The sequence below is a fragment of the Notamacropus eugenii genome, chromosome 1, assembly GCF_028372415.1.
Source record: "Notamacropus eugenii isolate mMacEug1 chromosome 1, mMacEug1.pri_v2, whole genome shotgun sequence".
In the NCBI taxonomy this organism is placed as follows: domain Eukaryota; kingdom Metazoa; phylum Chordata; class Mammalia; order Diprotodontia; family Macropodidae; genus Notamacropus; species Notamacropus eugenii.
In genome coordinates this window covers 237,318,466-237,333,199 of record NC_092872.1, presented here as the reverse complement: position 1 = coordinate 237,333,199, position 14,734 = coordinate 237,318,466, and the positions used below count along the sequence as shown (strand labels likewise).

Here is a 14,734-nt window from a genome sequence, read left to right as displayed (position 1 = left end):
CACTTCATAGGACCCCAGGCAACATTCTGAGAATATAACTCATAGACTATTTGAAGATCACTGTTCCTATTTTATAGAAAATGAACCATGATTGCTGGCTCTCCATGCAGTAAGGTACACTGGAAAGAATTTGGTATTAGAAGATCTGGGGTCAAATCATGGTTCTACAACCTGCAAATCATGCATGCCTTTGGCCAGTTGACTTCTCAGTGCTTCAGTTTCCTCATTTCTTAGATGAGATTGGGTTAGATGACCTCCAGAGTCCCTTCTAGTATAAAATTACTGACCCTCTGATTACCTTGCAAAGAAACCTAAGTCTCCTGACACCAACTTAAATACTCCCCCTCCAGATTATATTGTGATTACATGGTCCAGCTCACTAGACCATGTTATTACCTGACCATAAACAGGCAATTCCATAAATATCTAACCAATATTTATTTTCCTAACAAAGAAATGAGAAGAATTCACATGGATAAAGGATTCTCCGTATAAGTACAACAGTATTCACTGTTTAATCCTCCAGGGACCATCCCCTCAGAGTATGAACTTCTCAATGCCCAGAATGAGATTTATCCATATTGATTATTATAATTTTTTTATTATATATTGGGCTTTGTCTTTACCCTTATTGGAGAGACTAAGTTGAAAGGAGAGAAAAAGTCAATGTATCTTAAAGGCAAAGCAATTGTTTTGTATTAAATGAAAATTAGACTTATCAATAGTTTGTGGCTTATCAAGTCAAACAATGACAATCTGAAACCTTTCCCAAACCATACTGACAGTGTCTGTTTTATGGGACAATAATTAACAATAAGGCCATGGGACTTTGCTGAGGAGGTTTAAGCCTACATACAAGAGCACTTTTGCTGCACTGCCAATAAATTGACTTTATGGGATAAACATTAATCCTTTAAGAGTTCAGGTCATTGTTTTGTGCTGACCATATCTTTGGGGTAGAATATTTTCAAATTCTGCAAATAAATGTTTTCCCTTAAAAAACAACAATAGATTATTTAAGTAATGAAAACTCTTGGGTTAAATTCACTTCCTTTCAGGTCTTTGAAAGATGTTGAAAAACACTCTCTCATAAGTACAATCTTAAACAACTCGAGTGCCCCCAAGACAAAACTCTTTCCTTTCAGTATCTCCCTTTCCCCTAGCCTTTGCTTAGATTTTCTGCTTGTACCTGACAATTGTTACTTTTGTTTCAGTCCCTATGAAATGCCAGTCGAATGCTATTGAAGTGAACATCCCCAAGGACTTGGTTGGGGGTCTGGAGGTCTTCCTGACCAACACATCTTGCCGAGGTGTATCCAATGGCACCCACATCAATATCTACTTCTCCCTCAAGACCTGTGGCACTGTGGTTGATGTAGGTTCTTCAAGGAGGGAGGGTATGTGGTGACAATCCAAGGATCTGAAGCTTGGGAGATGGTCATAGATTGAATGTTTTAAGTCACAGATAAAATTGGCCCATAATAGAGAATTTAATTCAATTCAATGAGTATTTACTACACGCCAGCTATGTACCAGACACATATGTAAGAGGCAGCAAGGTGAAGTGGATGGAGAGCTGGCTTTCAAAGTCCCTGGGAAGCTTACATTTCACTGGACTGAGCCTAAAACACTTCACCCATGAAGTAACTGAAGATACTTTCATGAGAATATCAAGCCCAACTACTGCCAGACTATTGGTTACTTCTCAAAACTGTAATCTCCACTGTTCTGTCTTAGAATCCCATATTTCCAAATATCTACTGGGCATATCCACCAAAATATCTCACCAAAACTTCAAAATCAACACATCCAAGACTGAACTAAATATCTTCCTCCAAAAACCCACCCCTCCTTCTAACTTTCCTAATTCTGGTGATGGCACCATCTTTCTCCATGTCTTTCAGATTTGAAACCCTACCTATACAATACAGAATGAAGTTGCCCCAATCCTCTGTCCCCTAAGTTTATCTCTAAATATGAAAATCTTTCTGCTTCTGCAGATGCCACCTTCCCCATGAAACCTTCTCCGAGCCCACCGAAGGAGGTTTGACCTTTCCAGTGAGAGGTCTCTCCATATTCTCTCCAAGTTTCACGCTTCTACTAGCTCACAAACCTCTTTGTGTCAGGGACTTTGTTGACTTTCCTCCTGGTATCCCCAGTCCCTAGCATAATACCTTCTACACAGTATGCCCTTTAACAAATATTTGTTGAATTAAATTGAATTTTTAATTTTAGGACACAGTGAATGAAATAGAAGATATAGAAGAGAATCAGATTAAGGATAGAAAACTCATTCATTCATCATTCATTCAGCTCTCTGTACTCTACAAAACCCTACAGTGATGCCCCATCATGGCATAGAGGTGACCCAAGTCTTTAAAGGCTATGAACAAAGTAAAAGTTTGATAAGTCTTGCCATAATAAAAAACATTCAGGTACAGTGCCTGTGATAGACTATTTAACCAAGCTATTTGGTGAATTATTTGGCAATGACAATTCACAAAACAAAGAAAAATGCAAAATAGTCTTTAGTCCTGTGCAGGCTGAGCCTCTTTCTGCAGTGAAATTCATTCAGTCAACACAAACTTAGAGTGAGTAATTACTTGCAAAAGGGTCCCTGGGTCACACAAAGAAGCATACAACACCATATCTACCCTCAAGAAACTTGCAATCCATTTGGGGAGATAAGACATACATGTGGGGAAAAGTAAATAATTAGTGTCAAATGTATGGTTCAGACAACGTGTGTTTTAGGAATTGATCAGAAGGGACTCATAGGAGCTACCCTGGTCACAGAAGCCTTCGTAGAGAACCTGAACTGAGCCTCAAAGAATGTATATGATTTGGTTATGTAGAGATGGTCTGGCAAGGAAAAAACATGAGCAAAAGTTCAGAGATAGGAATGAGCAAACCATGATCTGGAGTCAGTGAATAGATCACCCTCTTTGAAATAAAAGGTTAACTTGAAAGTTGTAGGAGATGTCAGAGACAGGTTAGCACCAGATTATAGTCTCTAAAAGGCTAGGGGAAAAAAAGATTAGATTTTATACCATATTAATGGCAAGCAACTGAAGGTGTTATGACAGGTGTTGACATGGGGTTTTTTGTAGTTATTGTTTAAAGAAATAGTGTTCTAGAAACTCTTCTTGCAGTATTATATAGGTTGATTAGATAGAGAGACAGACAGATAGATAGATAGTTGCTGTTGTTGAGTTGTTTCAGTTCCATCAGATTCTCCATGACTCTATTTGGGGGTCTTCATGGCAAATACTAGAGGGGTTTGCCATTTCCATCTCCAGCTCATTTTATAGATAAGGAATTTAGGCAAACAGGGTTAAGTGTCTTGCCTAGGGTCACACAGCTAGGAAGTGTCATGGCCAGATTTGAACTCAGGAAGATGTTTTCTGGACACTAAGTCCAGCACTCTATCCACTGCACCACTAGATAGATAGATGGATGGATAGATGAATAGATAGATAGATTAGATAGATAGATAGATAGATAGATAGATAGATAGATATCTTTGTATATAACAACAGTTTGCACTCCATACTTCTGGGTAGTCAGAGATCAAACTAATGATTCTGGAACTTAGGGTAATCAATACAATAGGTATCACCAACTCAACTTTTTAAGACAAATTCGGTTCGGTGAGGTGAGGAAACCCAGAGATACCAGGCCTTTTAGTGGAAAGAGAGCATAGAGCACTACCCCAAAGTGGGCAGACTGAGCCTCTGGCACACTTCAAGGCTCCTGCTAAGAAGCAGGGGGCAGAGGGCAAAGAAGGGCAGAAGCTCACCAGGGGCATAGCTTCACAAGCAGGAAACAATACCTTCCAATTTTATCTAATTATTCTTGCTGATTAGGCACTAGAGGAACAGTATAGAGGACAGAAGGCTAGCTTACGTGGCAGGAAGACCTGGGCTCCAGAACCGCATTTGATACAAACTAGCAGCGTAACCTTGAACAAATCCCTTAAGTTCTTGGTACTCCAGGCAAATAAGTTTCAGGTGTTTTTCCAAGAGTGTCCACACTGGAATCCCCCTATACCAATTAAGTCATAGGTATAGACTAAAAAACAAAACCAGCAAAAAACGAGGAACTAAGGTCAGTTGGTTCTATGCTGTAGAGGGGAGTCCATGTGCTTCCTAAATTGCCCTACCTTGGACAAAGACCCAGTCATAACACCCTAGTAAAGTCTCTAAAGTAACAGAACCACGGAGAAGCACGTACAGAATGCTGACCATCTTCTGACATTTCTAAAATTAAAAGGAGCAAATAGAAACAACCAAACGCTGACACCTGGGTCCCCTAGAGGACTAGGACACAAACAGAAATGCTTTCTGGGTAGGGGATGGAGAACTAGAAAGCACAACAACCCTAGCAGTTTCTTTCTTCTTCTTCCTCCCTTCTTCAGGTGGTGAACGATAAGATCATCGCTACCAACCTGGTGACAGGGCTTCCCAAGCAGATGCCCGGCAGTAACGGTGACATCATCATCCGCACCAGTAAACTGCTGATCCCGGTCACCTGCGAGTTCCCTAGACTCTACACCATTTCTGAAGGCTACGTGCCCAATCTCCGTAATTCTCCACTGGAAATCGTGGGACGAAGCCAGGGGATTTTCCCCTTCACGCTGGAGATCTTCAAAGATAATGAGTTTGAAGAGCCCTACCGGGAGACACTGCCCACCCTCAAGCTACGGGATTTGCTCTACTTTGGTATCGAGCCTCTGGTGCATGTGAATGGTCTAGAAACCCTGGTGGAGAGCTGTTTTGCTACCCCTACAGAGAAGATCGATGAGATCCTCAAGCACTACCTCATCCGAGATGGGTATGTATCTCCAAATGGTCCTCTGAGCCATTTCACCTTTCCCTCCTCATGTCTAGCCGCCATGGCCCCAATCTTGAGATAATACAGCACTCTTGGAGCTCTTAATATTTTTTTTAAAAATGAATTTTTATTGACCCCTTTTGCTTTTATATTCACCTTCCTGCCTAAATATACCCCCACTTTGCCTCTCTAGGGAACCATTGTACTGTAACAAATATTAGGGGGAAAAATCAGTTCGACCCAACTAACCCACATATCAACTAAGTCTGATAGTATACGCCAAGCTCCACACCTTTTGCAAAGAAGGGAGAGACATTCGTTTTCTCTTCTCTCCTTTTAGGCCATCCTGACCATTATATTCATAAAGAGCTGAATTTGGGGGCGAGGGGGGTGTTTGATTAGTATTACCATTTGCAATGTTGTAATCTTTGCACATGCAGTTTTCTTGGTCCCACTTCTCACTCTACATTACTTCACAAAAATCTTCCCACGTATCTCGGAATTATACATATTCTTCATTTTTCATGGCATGATAATATTCCATTATAATTATTTACCAAACAGTCGATGTTTATCAAATACCTACTATGTACCAGGTACTGTGCAAAAAAAAAAAAAAGGTAGTCCCTACTATCAAGGAGCTCACAAGCTAATGGAGGAAACATCAAACAAACAAATATGTAGAAACAAGCTATATAGAGGGCAAATAGAAACTGACAAGGAAGTCCTTTATTCTGAGTGTTAGCTCTCAGAGCTTTCCTAACAATCCTTAGTATCTTTAGGAATACTCTGAGTCATTTGTGGCACCTACCACCTATGAACCAGGCAATCAATGCCTCTATAATATCAATACTTCAAAGAGCTGTGGTTTTGTCTGAGGTTATTCCCTCTGCTGTTTGCAGATTACAACCCCTCTCTAACTGAATAAAAGATCTCTGGAAGCTTCTGGGATCAAAAAATACATCAACTCAGTCTATGTGGTGATGAGACTCTCCCAACTTGGCCACACACAGTATTTTATGGTTTACCAAGGTCTTGACGTACCTGATCTCGTTTGATCCTTGCAAAAAGTATTATCCGCCTTCCATAGATGAGGAAGCTCCGCTGTAAAACAGCCACCTTTACCTGCTGCTTTTGTCCTCTAGAGGGGGTCAGAGCTTCAGTAAACCAACGTAAGTGTCCAAGGGGCCAAGTTCAGCCCTCGGTCAAAAAGGGTTTATTCGGCTTTGCTAAAAGAGTGTCTTTTGAGAGGCCAGATAAGTTCAATGCAACACTTCATAGTTACATAAGTGTAAGGATAGAGGTGGAGCGTAGAGCCAAGTTGTATCTCCCGGTGGTCCCTTCCCATCTCCAATTTCCATTAGTTGAAATAGAAAGCTTGTCATTCTGCATTGTAATGATAAGCAAAGATAGGATCTCACAGGAAATTATCTCTTATCTTTGTGACCTTAACTTTTCCAAATGGAAAGCAAAAGCATAGGATTTTCTTGTAACATTCTATTTTTTCTCTTTAATTAAAAAAAGCATGAGCTTTATGCTGAGTAGTTTAATGGCCATGTTTACTTTTAACAAAAATAAATGTATAATAAAAATATATCACTTGTCCAGAGAAGCTAAGTAAATTCTGGAGCATAACCAAGAAAGCAAAGAAGGCCTGTGTACAACCAAAATAGCAACCATGAAGCCATGCATTTTACAGTAAAACCCCAGGCCCTTACTTGAATCTTATTTATTTTTATTTCAGACAGTTTGAAAGAGCTTAGCTGTCTTGTTTCTTAGCCTACAAAAAATAACAATCTGTAAATTAGATAGAAGTGAAAAACAACCATGGGTATGCATCACTCAACATCCAGAGAAAAGGTCAGAGAAAAGATCCACAATCAGACACAATTCAAAAAGCATAATCGGGACCCATTTTTTGTGTGGGAGCAAATGGCCTCAAACTGTAGTGGCTCCCTTCATTTTAATGAGAGTGATTATGAAGCATTCATGGACACTTTCCCAATTTCAACCCTCCTTTGTTGACCAAAATATGGCCCCCAAACAAACACTTAATTGTTTAGTAAGTAGCACTTACCCAAAGGAGAACAAGGTGATGGATGGGTGTTGTGAAGGCAAGAGAAAAGAAGCAGCATTGTGTTTCATTCTAGACCCCCTCAATTCAGGAAGGATATTGATCATGTGGCATGTGCCTAGTGAAGGACAACCATAATGGCACAAGGTCTTGTGTCCATGTTATATGAGAATTTGTAGAAGGAACTGGAGATGTTTAGCCTGGAGAACAGAAAGCTCAGGGTGGTTCACAATAGCTGTCTTTTAGTATTTGAAGACTGTCTTGTGGAAGGAGTTAGATTTGGGTCCTTTGGTCCAGAAGAGCAGTCCAATGGAGCAATAATGGGTAGAAATTGTAAAGAAGCCAGTTTAGGCTAAAGCTTTAAATGCCCTAAGACTTTCTGGAGACCCTGTGCTTCCTTAGAGGAAGCGTAGTCCAAGTAGTTGCTGCAGGAAGCAGAGACTTTCCCCTCCTAGGAGGGCTTCAGACCAAGGTTGAAGGACCACTTGGTTGTAATGCGGGTTATTTTTGGGGATGAGACAAACTCCAAACGGCCTCCTTCTTCTGACCTTCTACCTCCGTTCCTTGGTGGTGAGTCTGGGCCTCAGAGGGAACTCCCAAAGGTCAGAGAGCCCATCTGCTCTGATCCAGACCCTTTCCAACGGCCTGCCAGCTTTTGACTCTGAAGCACTCGGTTGTGGGTTGCACTTCCTCAGCTGATGGGAGGAAAAACTCAGGCTGCATGGGAGGTTCATCACCTGTCCTATCCCGCACCTGGCACTTTCAGTATTCCTCCACCTAGGTAGAAGTGCAAACTGCAACCTGATATATTCCTCCGTGCGCTGGCATTAGGACCTGCTATGTTCTGTTACCTGCCTGGAGCCTTTATATTCATTCGTATATTCCTCTGACTATGAATGGCTATAGGTGGAAGGTGGGGGGAGAGAGGAAGGAGTGAACACTGGGACCTGTGAGAGAGACAGACAGAGAGAGACAGAGAAATAGAGAGAGACAGAGAGAGAAAGACAGAGAATGGGGATTAGAGGTATCGTCTATAATACAAAATAATTAGTCTAAGAAATAATCTATATGGTGAAAATAAGGACAAATTACTGTAGTTCATGATGATGAAAATCATGAAGTGCTGGCACAGCAGAAGTTGAGTGTATTATTGTTTTGGGAGTATCCTGCATTGCTACTTCTTTCCCTTGGAACCAATAATTAAAATTGACTTGATAACTAGATCTTTACAAAAAGGTCTGATTTAGCTTTGAGCAAGCAGCACAGGACTATGGAGGGAGGTCTGAATTTGAAGTCAGAGAACCTGGATTTAGATCCCAGCTGTGTGGTCAAGTCACCTCTCTGGACCTCCATTTCCTTATCTGTAAAATGAAGGGATTGAACTGGGTGTCCTCTAAGGCCCATCACTCCATTTCTCTGACTCTCAGTTCCCTCTTCTGTAAAACTGAGGAAGTAAAACTAGATGGCCTTTAAGTTCTAATTCTTTGCTATTGTGTCATAGCATGAAGGTGACCTTGGGTCCTCAAAGGCTATGCTATTGGCATAGAAGTTCTAGAAAGTTCTACCAAACTGGAAAGGCTTCAGGTATGGTCTTGGATGATGAACACCTACCAGACAGGGTTGTTGAGAAGATAGAATGTATGTAAAGCATTTTGAAGACGTTAAAGCGTTATATAAAAGTTTGTTATTATCATCAAACAAAAAGGTAGCTCATAAACTGCTAGAGGAATTAACCCACATGAATGTCAACATGGACATATAGAAGTTGCAGCTAAATGGAAGCCTTCCTTAAAAGATGGCATCAGGAGTTGCTTTCATCTTGTACCCAAAGGCAAAAAAAAAGAAACATCCCCTCATGAGATAGTCGTTTACATCTTCTTGCAGTGTTCATGATAGAACATAGGCAAAAGATAATCACACCTCATTTCTCAACATCTGTTACACAGGATAAAGAAGCGAAGAAATTACTTGAAGAATTTTTTGTTTGTTTAGTTATTTCAGTTGTGTCTGACTCTCTGCAACTCCATTTGGGGTTTCCTTGGCAAGGACACAGGGGTACTTTGCCATTTTCTTCTCCAGTTCATTTTATAGATGAGGAAACTGAGGCACACAGGATTAAGTGATTTGTCCAGGGTCACACAGCTGTTGAGTGTCTAAGGCCAGATCTGAACTCAGGGAGATGCGTTTTCCTGACTTCAGGACTAGCATTCTGTCTAATATGCCACCTAGCTGGCAAGAGCCTTCAAAGTAAGCTGAAATGTGTCTGAGTACCCAACATCTTCAGTGCTAAGATGGGCAGGGGAGAACAATGAAAAAATGTTAGAAAATATGGTTCAGAATTAAATAAGGTTCAGAAAACAGTCAAAGGCTTATAAATTATTGAAAAGTCTTGTGTCTTTATATCATGAATACAACCTTTAAAAACAAAGTTAAAGGTACTCAATATGTGCACCACAATAAATAAATAAATGAAATTGTCTAGATGTTAACAGACAGAAAACAACTGGTCACTGACATAGGAATCATTTCAGAATCCATTATGTGACTGTTAACTGATTAAAGATCAAAATTCTAAATAGAAGGTTAATGATGAGAAGACATGATTTGCAACTTTAATCTTATCTACTTAAGGAAATTGTGACTGAAAAATATGACATGGCTTACAGTAAAGACAATGATAACTATTTTTTAGAGAAGTTCTATTGATATAAACAGTTGCCAATGCAAGGAAGCCAAACGAGCCCAGAAAACCACTTCATCCCACAAACATGTGATCTCTTTGAAAAGGAGAAGGATGTGGCAACCAAGACCAGAAGTGTAGAATTTAAGCTCATTTCCAAGACATTATGGAAGAAGCTGCAAAACTATTAACAAAGTAGTATACTAAAACAGCAAAAAGTATTGGAGAGTAAAATGAACCTACAGCTCGTGTGGTGTGAGATCCAAGATGATTCTTCCAAGAGCATCTATAGAGAATCTAGATTCTAATTTCAACCATTGTTGTGGATAGTGCTCTTAATAACCCCACTCTGCTCACTAACACAAGAACCCAATCTCTAAGACTATAATATTAGCCCAGTGGTGCTATATGGCAACTCATGGAACATCTGGATCTTCAAAAAATCAAAATTGTCTGCTCCCATAGTAAGCAAAAACAGACTGATGCAAATTATGGATGACAACCTGCATATGAAAAGTGGTGTAGAAGGAATTATCAAGAATATATATGACCAAAAAAAGAAGATTTTGTAGTGAAAGCAAGAGAATAACAGACAGATAGCTGGAAGGCCAGATTGGTACCCCAAAATATTAAAAGACCTAGAAGAAAGCTTTCCATAGATCCTGTCAACTGTATTTCTGTAAGAGATGAGATTTATGTAGTATGAAAAGACAAGGGCCAGTTGTAATCTGAACCATTGAAGGATATGGTCACATTGTTGAGATCCCTTGGACCCATCAAAGTAATTTAAGTATATGTAACCAACCTAGCATGACCTAATCCCAACAAACAATAAACCAGGAGCCAAGATTCCTGAATTTGATTCTATACTGTAGTCATGATTGACAGAATGACCCTGAGAAATTTTATCTGCCTGCCTCAATTTCTCCAAGTGAAAAAATTTCAAGGAAAGAAGTATTTTCAAGTAAAGAAAGATTTAAAAGTGCTTTGGAAGTCCTAAGATGAAAAGGACTGTTAGAAAATTGAGTACCAATTTTTTTTGGCCATAAAGTAAACTAAAAGGAGTGTGACTTTGGGGAAATGAAGAAAAGGAAATAAATGAGAGCAAGTGCAGAAATACTTGGTTTCTTAACTCCTCTCCATTTCTGATATAAGGTGCTATTAGCAGCAGGAGCCAGAATGGTTTTCTTTTTTTGGTTGTTGTTAATTTTGTTGGATTTTTCCATTGCACCAAAGCATCAGTAAATAGTGAAATACTGAGAAATCCAAGAGCATAGGGGAGAAATCTTCAGTTATAATAGCATTTATCTCTCCTCTCTACTGCTTCACCAAACCTGATAAATGAGATCTCCTAGGTACAGGATTATCCATAAAAAAGGACATTACTCAGAAAAAGACATTCCCTATAGAAGAGAGATGGGAAGGAAGATATGAACACAGCCACCAACTTTTAAAGGTTCATAAATATGACCTAAAATCTAAACGGTAGAAGCACAAATGCCAGGAGGTTCTTTTCCCCCTTTTGACCCTGGTGGTTCACTTTAAGTCTCACAGCTGTTTCCTGATTACTGGGGCATCTCTTGAAGAGCCCTGATAGAACAGAACTCTGGGTTAAAGGCAAAAAGGTATTTAAGTGGGTTAAATGCAAAGAGGGAAAAAAGGGTAATAGTAGCTTTTAAGTGAGCCCCCATCTCAAGAGTACCAGGTATATTATCATGACAAAGGTTTCACAGACAATGATGGTGATGATAATGATGATGATGATGCAACTTTTTTGGTCCAGATCTGATGTAGAAAACTCCCTCTACCAGTGTAGATCAACATCAGGTGCATAATTTATAGTCTTAGAGCATGGTCTGAGCCCTGAGGCATTAAGGGTTATACAGTAAGTATATACCAGAAGCAGAACTTGAATCCCAATCTTTGTGACCTTGAGGCCAACTCTCTACCCACTACACCTCACGGCTCCATCATGTCCTATGTCATCATCATCCATAGAGGGAGCATGAAGCACGTAGAGGATTAGCTTTGGAGGGAAGAAGACCTGATTCAAATCTTGATCTTACTGCCAGCTATGTGACTGTGGGTGAGTCACTGAAACTCTCAGTCATTTCAAGAAGTCTGAAAGTATAATTTTCAGAAAAGTTCTTCATCTGCACTGAAGTTTCTTCACCAGAAACTCCCTCTGTCAATGTAATCACAGACCTACACCCTGCATTATTTATCCCTTTCTCCTAAAATAAAAATAAAGGAATCCATTTATTTATCAGTTTAAAATTTGCAAAGACAAGCAATGGGTTATTTCAGATCAGATTTTCCACCATATAATATGAAAAGAGAGACTGTAACCCTTTTCATCACTACGAGGTCTCTATCAGTTAAATCTTTTGCTGCTGATGAAACTCTCTAATATATTAGCTCAATAGAAAGTTTGTGCCCAAGAGTGATGAGTGAGGCAAAATTAGAGCCAGGCTTGCATCTGGAGATGCCATCACAAGGACTGAATTTAGTTTTTCCTTCATTCCTGAAAAGTTTGAAAAGAACTCAGTCTTCTTGGTCCAGTTTCTTTCCTTTTTGGTGATCCAATGGGTTGGGTTGGGCCATTTTTCCACCTCTGTGAAAGTGATTAGGCCTTTAAACTGTGCCCTTTTCTCTTTTTAGCTGCGTGTCAGATGATTCAGTAAAGCAGTATACGTCCCGAGATCACCTCACAAAGCACTTCCAAGTCCCTGTCTTCAAATTTGTGGGCAAAGACCATCAGGTGAGTTGTGTATCCAACAATATGACTTCTCAGGCTCCTAAGAACACTTTTTGGTTTTTGTTTTTTTAATGTTCTAGAGGCGTTAAATTGGTGCTGTTTGTGGAGGGAAGGGTACCTTGGATACTTTTCCATTCTGGAATATACCAAAAATACACATTAGTCTGATACTGAGTGATCTGAATCTATCCCAGCAACTACAATTATCTGCCCATAAATAGACACCCTTTTTAGTATGTGATCCCATTGGACATTGCTTTGTAATTGCCATGTGCCAGTGTGATTGAAAAGACCCATATGGAACAAACCAACAGCAGTCCTTTCCCCACTGAACATGAGTTAAGTTGACCCTTTGATGAATGATGACCCCTGTTATCCAAAGTGTTTCATTTTAATGATACCTCTAAGATTCAAGTTAGTGATATGAGGGATCTTAGAGGCCAACTAGTCAGCTCTTCATTTTACAGATGAGGAAATTGAGGCGTGAAATGGTAGATCCAAAGTTGTAATGCCAGGAAGTGGCACATCTAAGACTTGAACCCAGGTTCTCTGACTCCAAAGCTGGCATACTTTCCCCTGTGCCATATTCCTTATATGATATGCATGTTTATATGTATGTGTGTGTGTGTAGTAATTATATGTACTCACATATACATCTATGCATATAGACATACATATATACACACATACAGGTGTATAAACATATACTATCTAAATTTTAAAAAAGGTAAAACTATATATCTTGATGATTATGAGTCCACACTAATTCCTAACTCTGCTTTCCCCTCAGTTTCCCCATTTGCAGAATTAGTAGAATACCATTATTCTTAAAATACATAAAACACATGATAGGCTAATGCCTATGATGAAATTTTGAGACATTTTTGTTGTGAGATATAACATGATTGGGCAACTAGGTGGCATAGAGTGCTGGACTTGGAGTCAGGATGGCCCATCTTCCTGGGTTCAAATCTAGCCTCAGACACTTAGCAACTGTGTGACTCTGAGCAAGTCACTTAACCCTGTTTGCCTCAGTTTCCTCATCTGTAGAATGAACTGGAGAAGAAAATGGCAAACCACCCCAGTGTCCTTGCCAAGAAAACCCTAGATATGACTGAAACAACTAAACAACAACATAATGTGGTTATTTGAGAATGTCTGATTTCAGTCTCTCTGGCCTTCTTTCCTTTATAGGCGGTGTTTTTACATTGTCGAGTCCTGGTCTGTGGGGTCCTTGATGAGCAATCCCGTTGTGCCCAAGGTTGCAACCGACGGATGCGACGTGAAACAATTAAGGACCAGGAAACTCACCTACAGAACCGCATACTGACTAGTGGCCCAATCATCATTGACGGGGAGGACTAGTAACCAATCTCCCACCACATCTCTGGCTCTCGGGCTTCTCTGTGAAGTGTAACTTCTCCTCCAAATCCTTTCTAAAGACTTCTAGGGAAATTGAGTCAGTATTCATGAAAACTTGACATTCAATGACACATTGCTTCTTTCTTCTTACAGTAGTTGAAGATGTTCATGCCATCTAACCTTTCCTGGGTCCTGTTATAGCTAGTTTATAAGGTGCAAAACCTTACCAAATGGCTTGATTTATTCTCTATGGAATCTGATGTTTCTGCTGTTGAATGGAGGACCACATACTCAAAAGATCATTCTCCCCCAACACACTCCCTTTCTGTGGTTTTATTTTTCTTCTTCAAATATCTCAAATGATTCTAAGCACCAGTAGTAAGGAACTAGTTATCAAGAGCCTTGAGTCTAGTTTTCAGCTCTCAGGTCATTTAAATAACCCAGGAAACCTTTATTCCCAAAGAAAAGAGAAGGATTTGACACTCAAAGACATGGGGAGCAGACTTACGATTTTTTAAAAAGCCAGGGACCAGTGGTGATGGAAACACTAACACAGGAGGTCAGGGTCACATTTCAAACTTATATCATAGAAATACTAAGAGGGGAAAAAAGTGTTGTGTCAAATTACACATTAAAATGCAAGGGCTTAAGGCTCTTAAATATGTAAATTGTCATTGTACCCTAACATTATCAATAGGTATTCAGGGTCACTTCAGTGGTGCTTGTGAGCATAAGAGTGTTTAATAAAGGATACTATTAAGTTTTTCTCCTTTTTTGTGTTATCTTGTTTGTTCTCTTATTTTTGCGTTGTCTTTATCTTTTAAGGTCAAGGGAATTGTCTCATTGGCCACAGTACTTGGCGCATAGTAGGCTTTTTAATAAATGCTTGTTGATTGATAGGTTGAAGCATGTGATTGCTGTGATATATAATAGAGTCATTAACTAAACTAGGAAAAACAGAGCTGTACTCCTCTTCCTTTCCTGCCATCTCTGAATCTTGATTCACCTACCACAACTGTCCCCAAGC

At 39.7% G+C, this 14,734-nt stretch overlaps 1 protein-coding gene across 1 annotated transcript in view; it reads left to right on the top strand.

The window, feature by feature from the left end:
* OIT3 (oncoprotein induced transcript 3) overlaps positions 1–14,473 on the top strand; it is a 29,375-nt gene extending 14,902 nt beyond the window's left edge. Inside the window, exons 6-9 of the mRNA XM_072628221.1 lie at positions 1,215–1,375; positions 4,418–4,833; positions 12,249–12,348; positions 13,540–14,473. Of these exons, the coding sequence (XP_072484322.1) occupies positions 1,215–1,375; positions 4,418–4,833; positions 12,249–12,348; positions 13,540–13,710 (848 nt within the window). The 3' untranslated portion in view covers positions 13,711–14,473. The remainder of the gene's footprint in view (positions 1–1,214; positions 1,376–4,417; positions 4,834–12,248; positions 12,349–13,539) is intronic.
* The last annotated feature ends 261 nt before the right edge of the window (positions 14,474–14,734 follow it).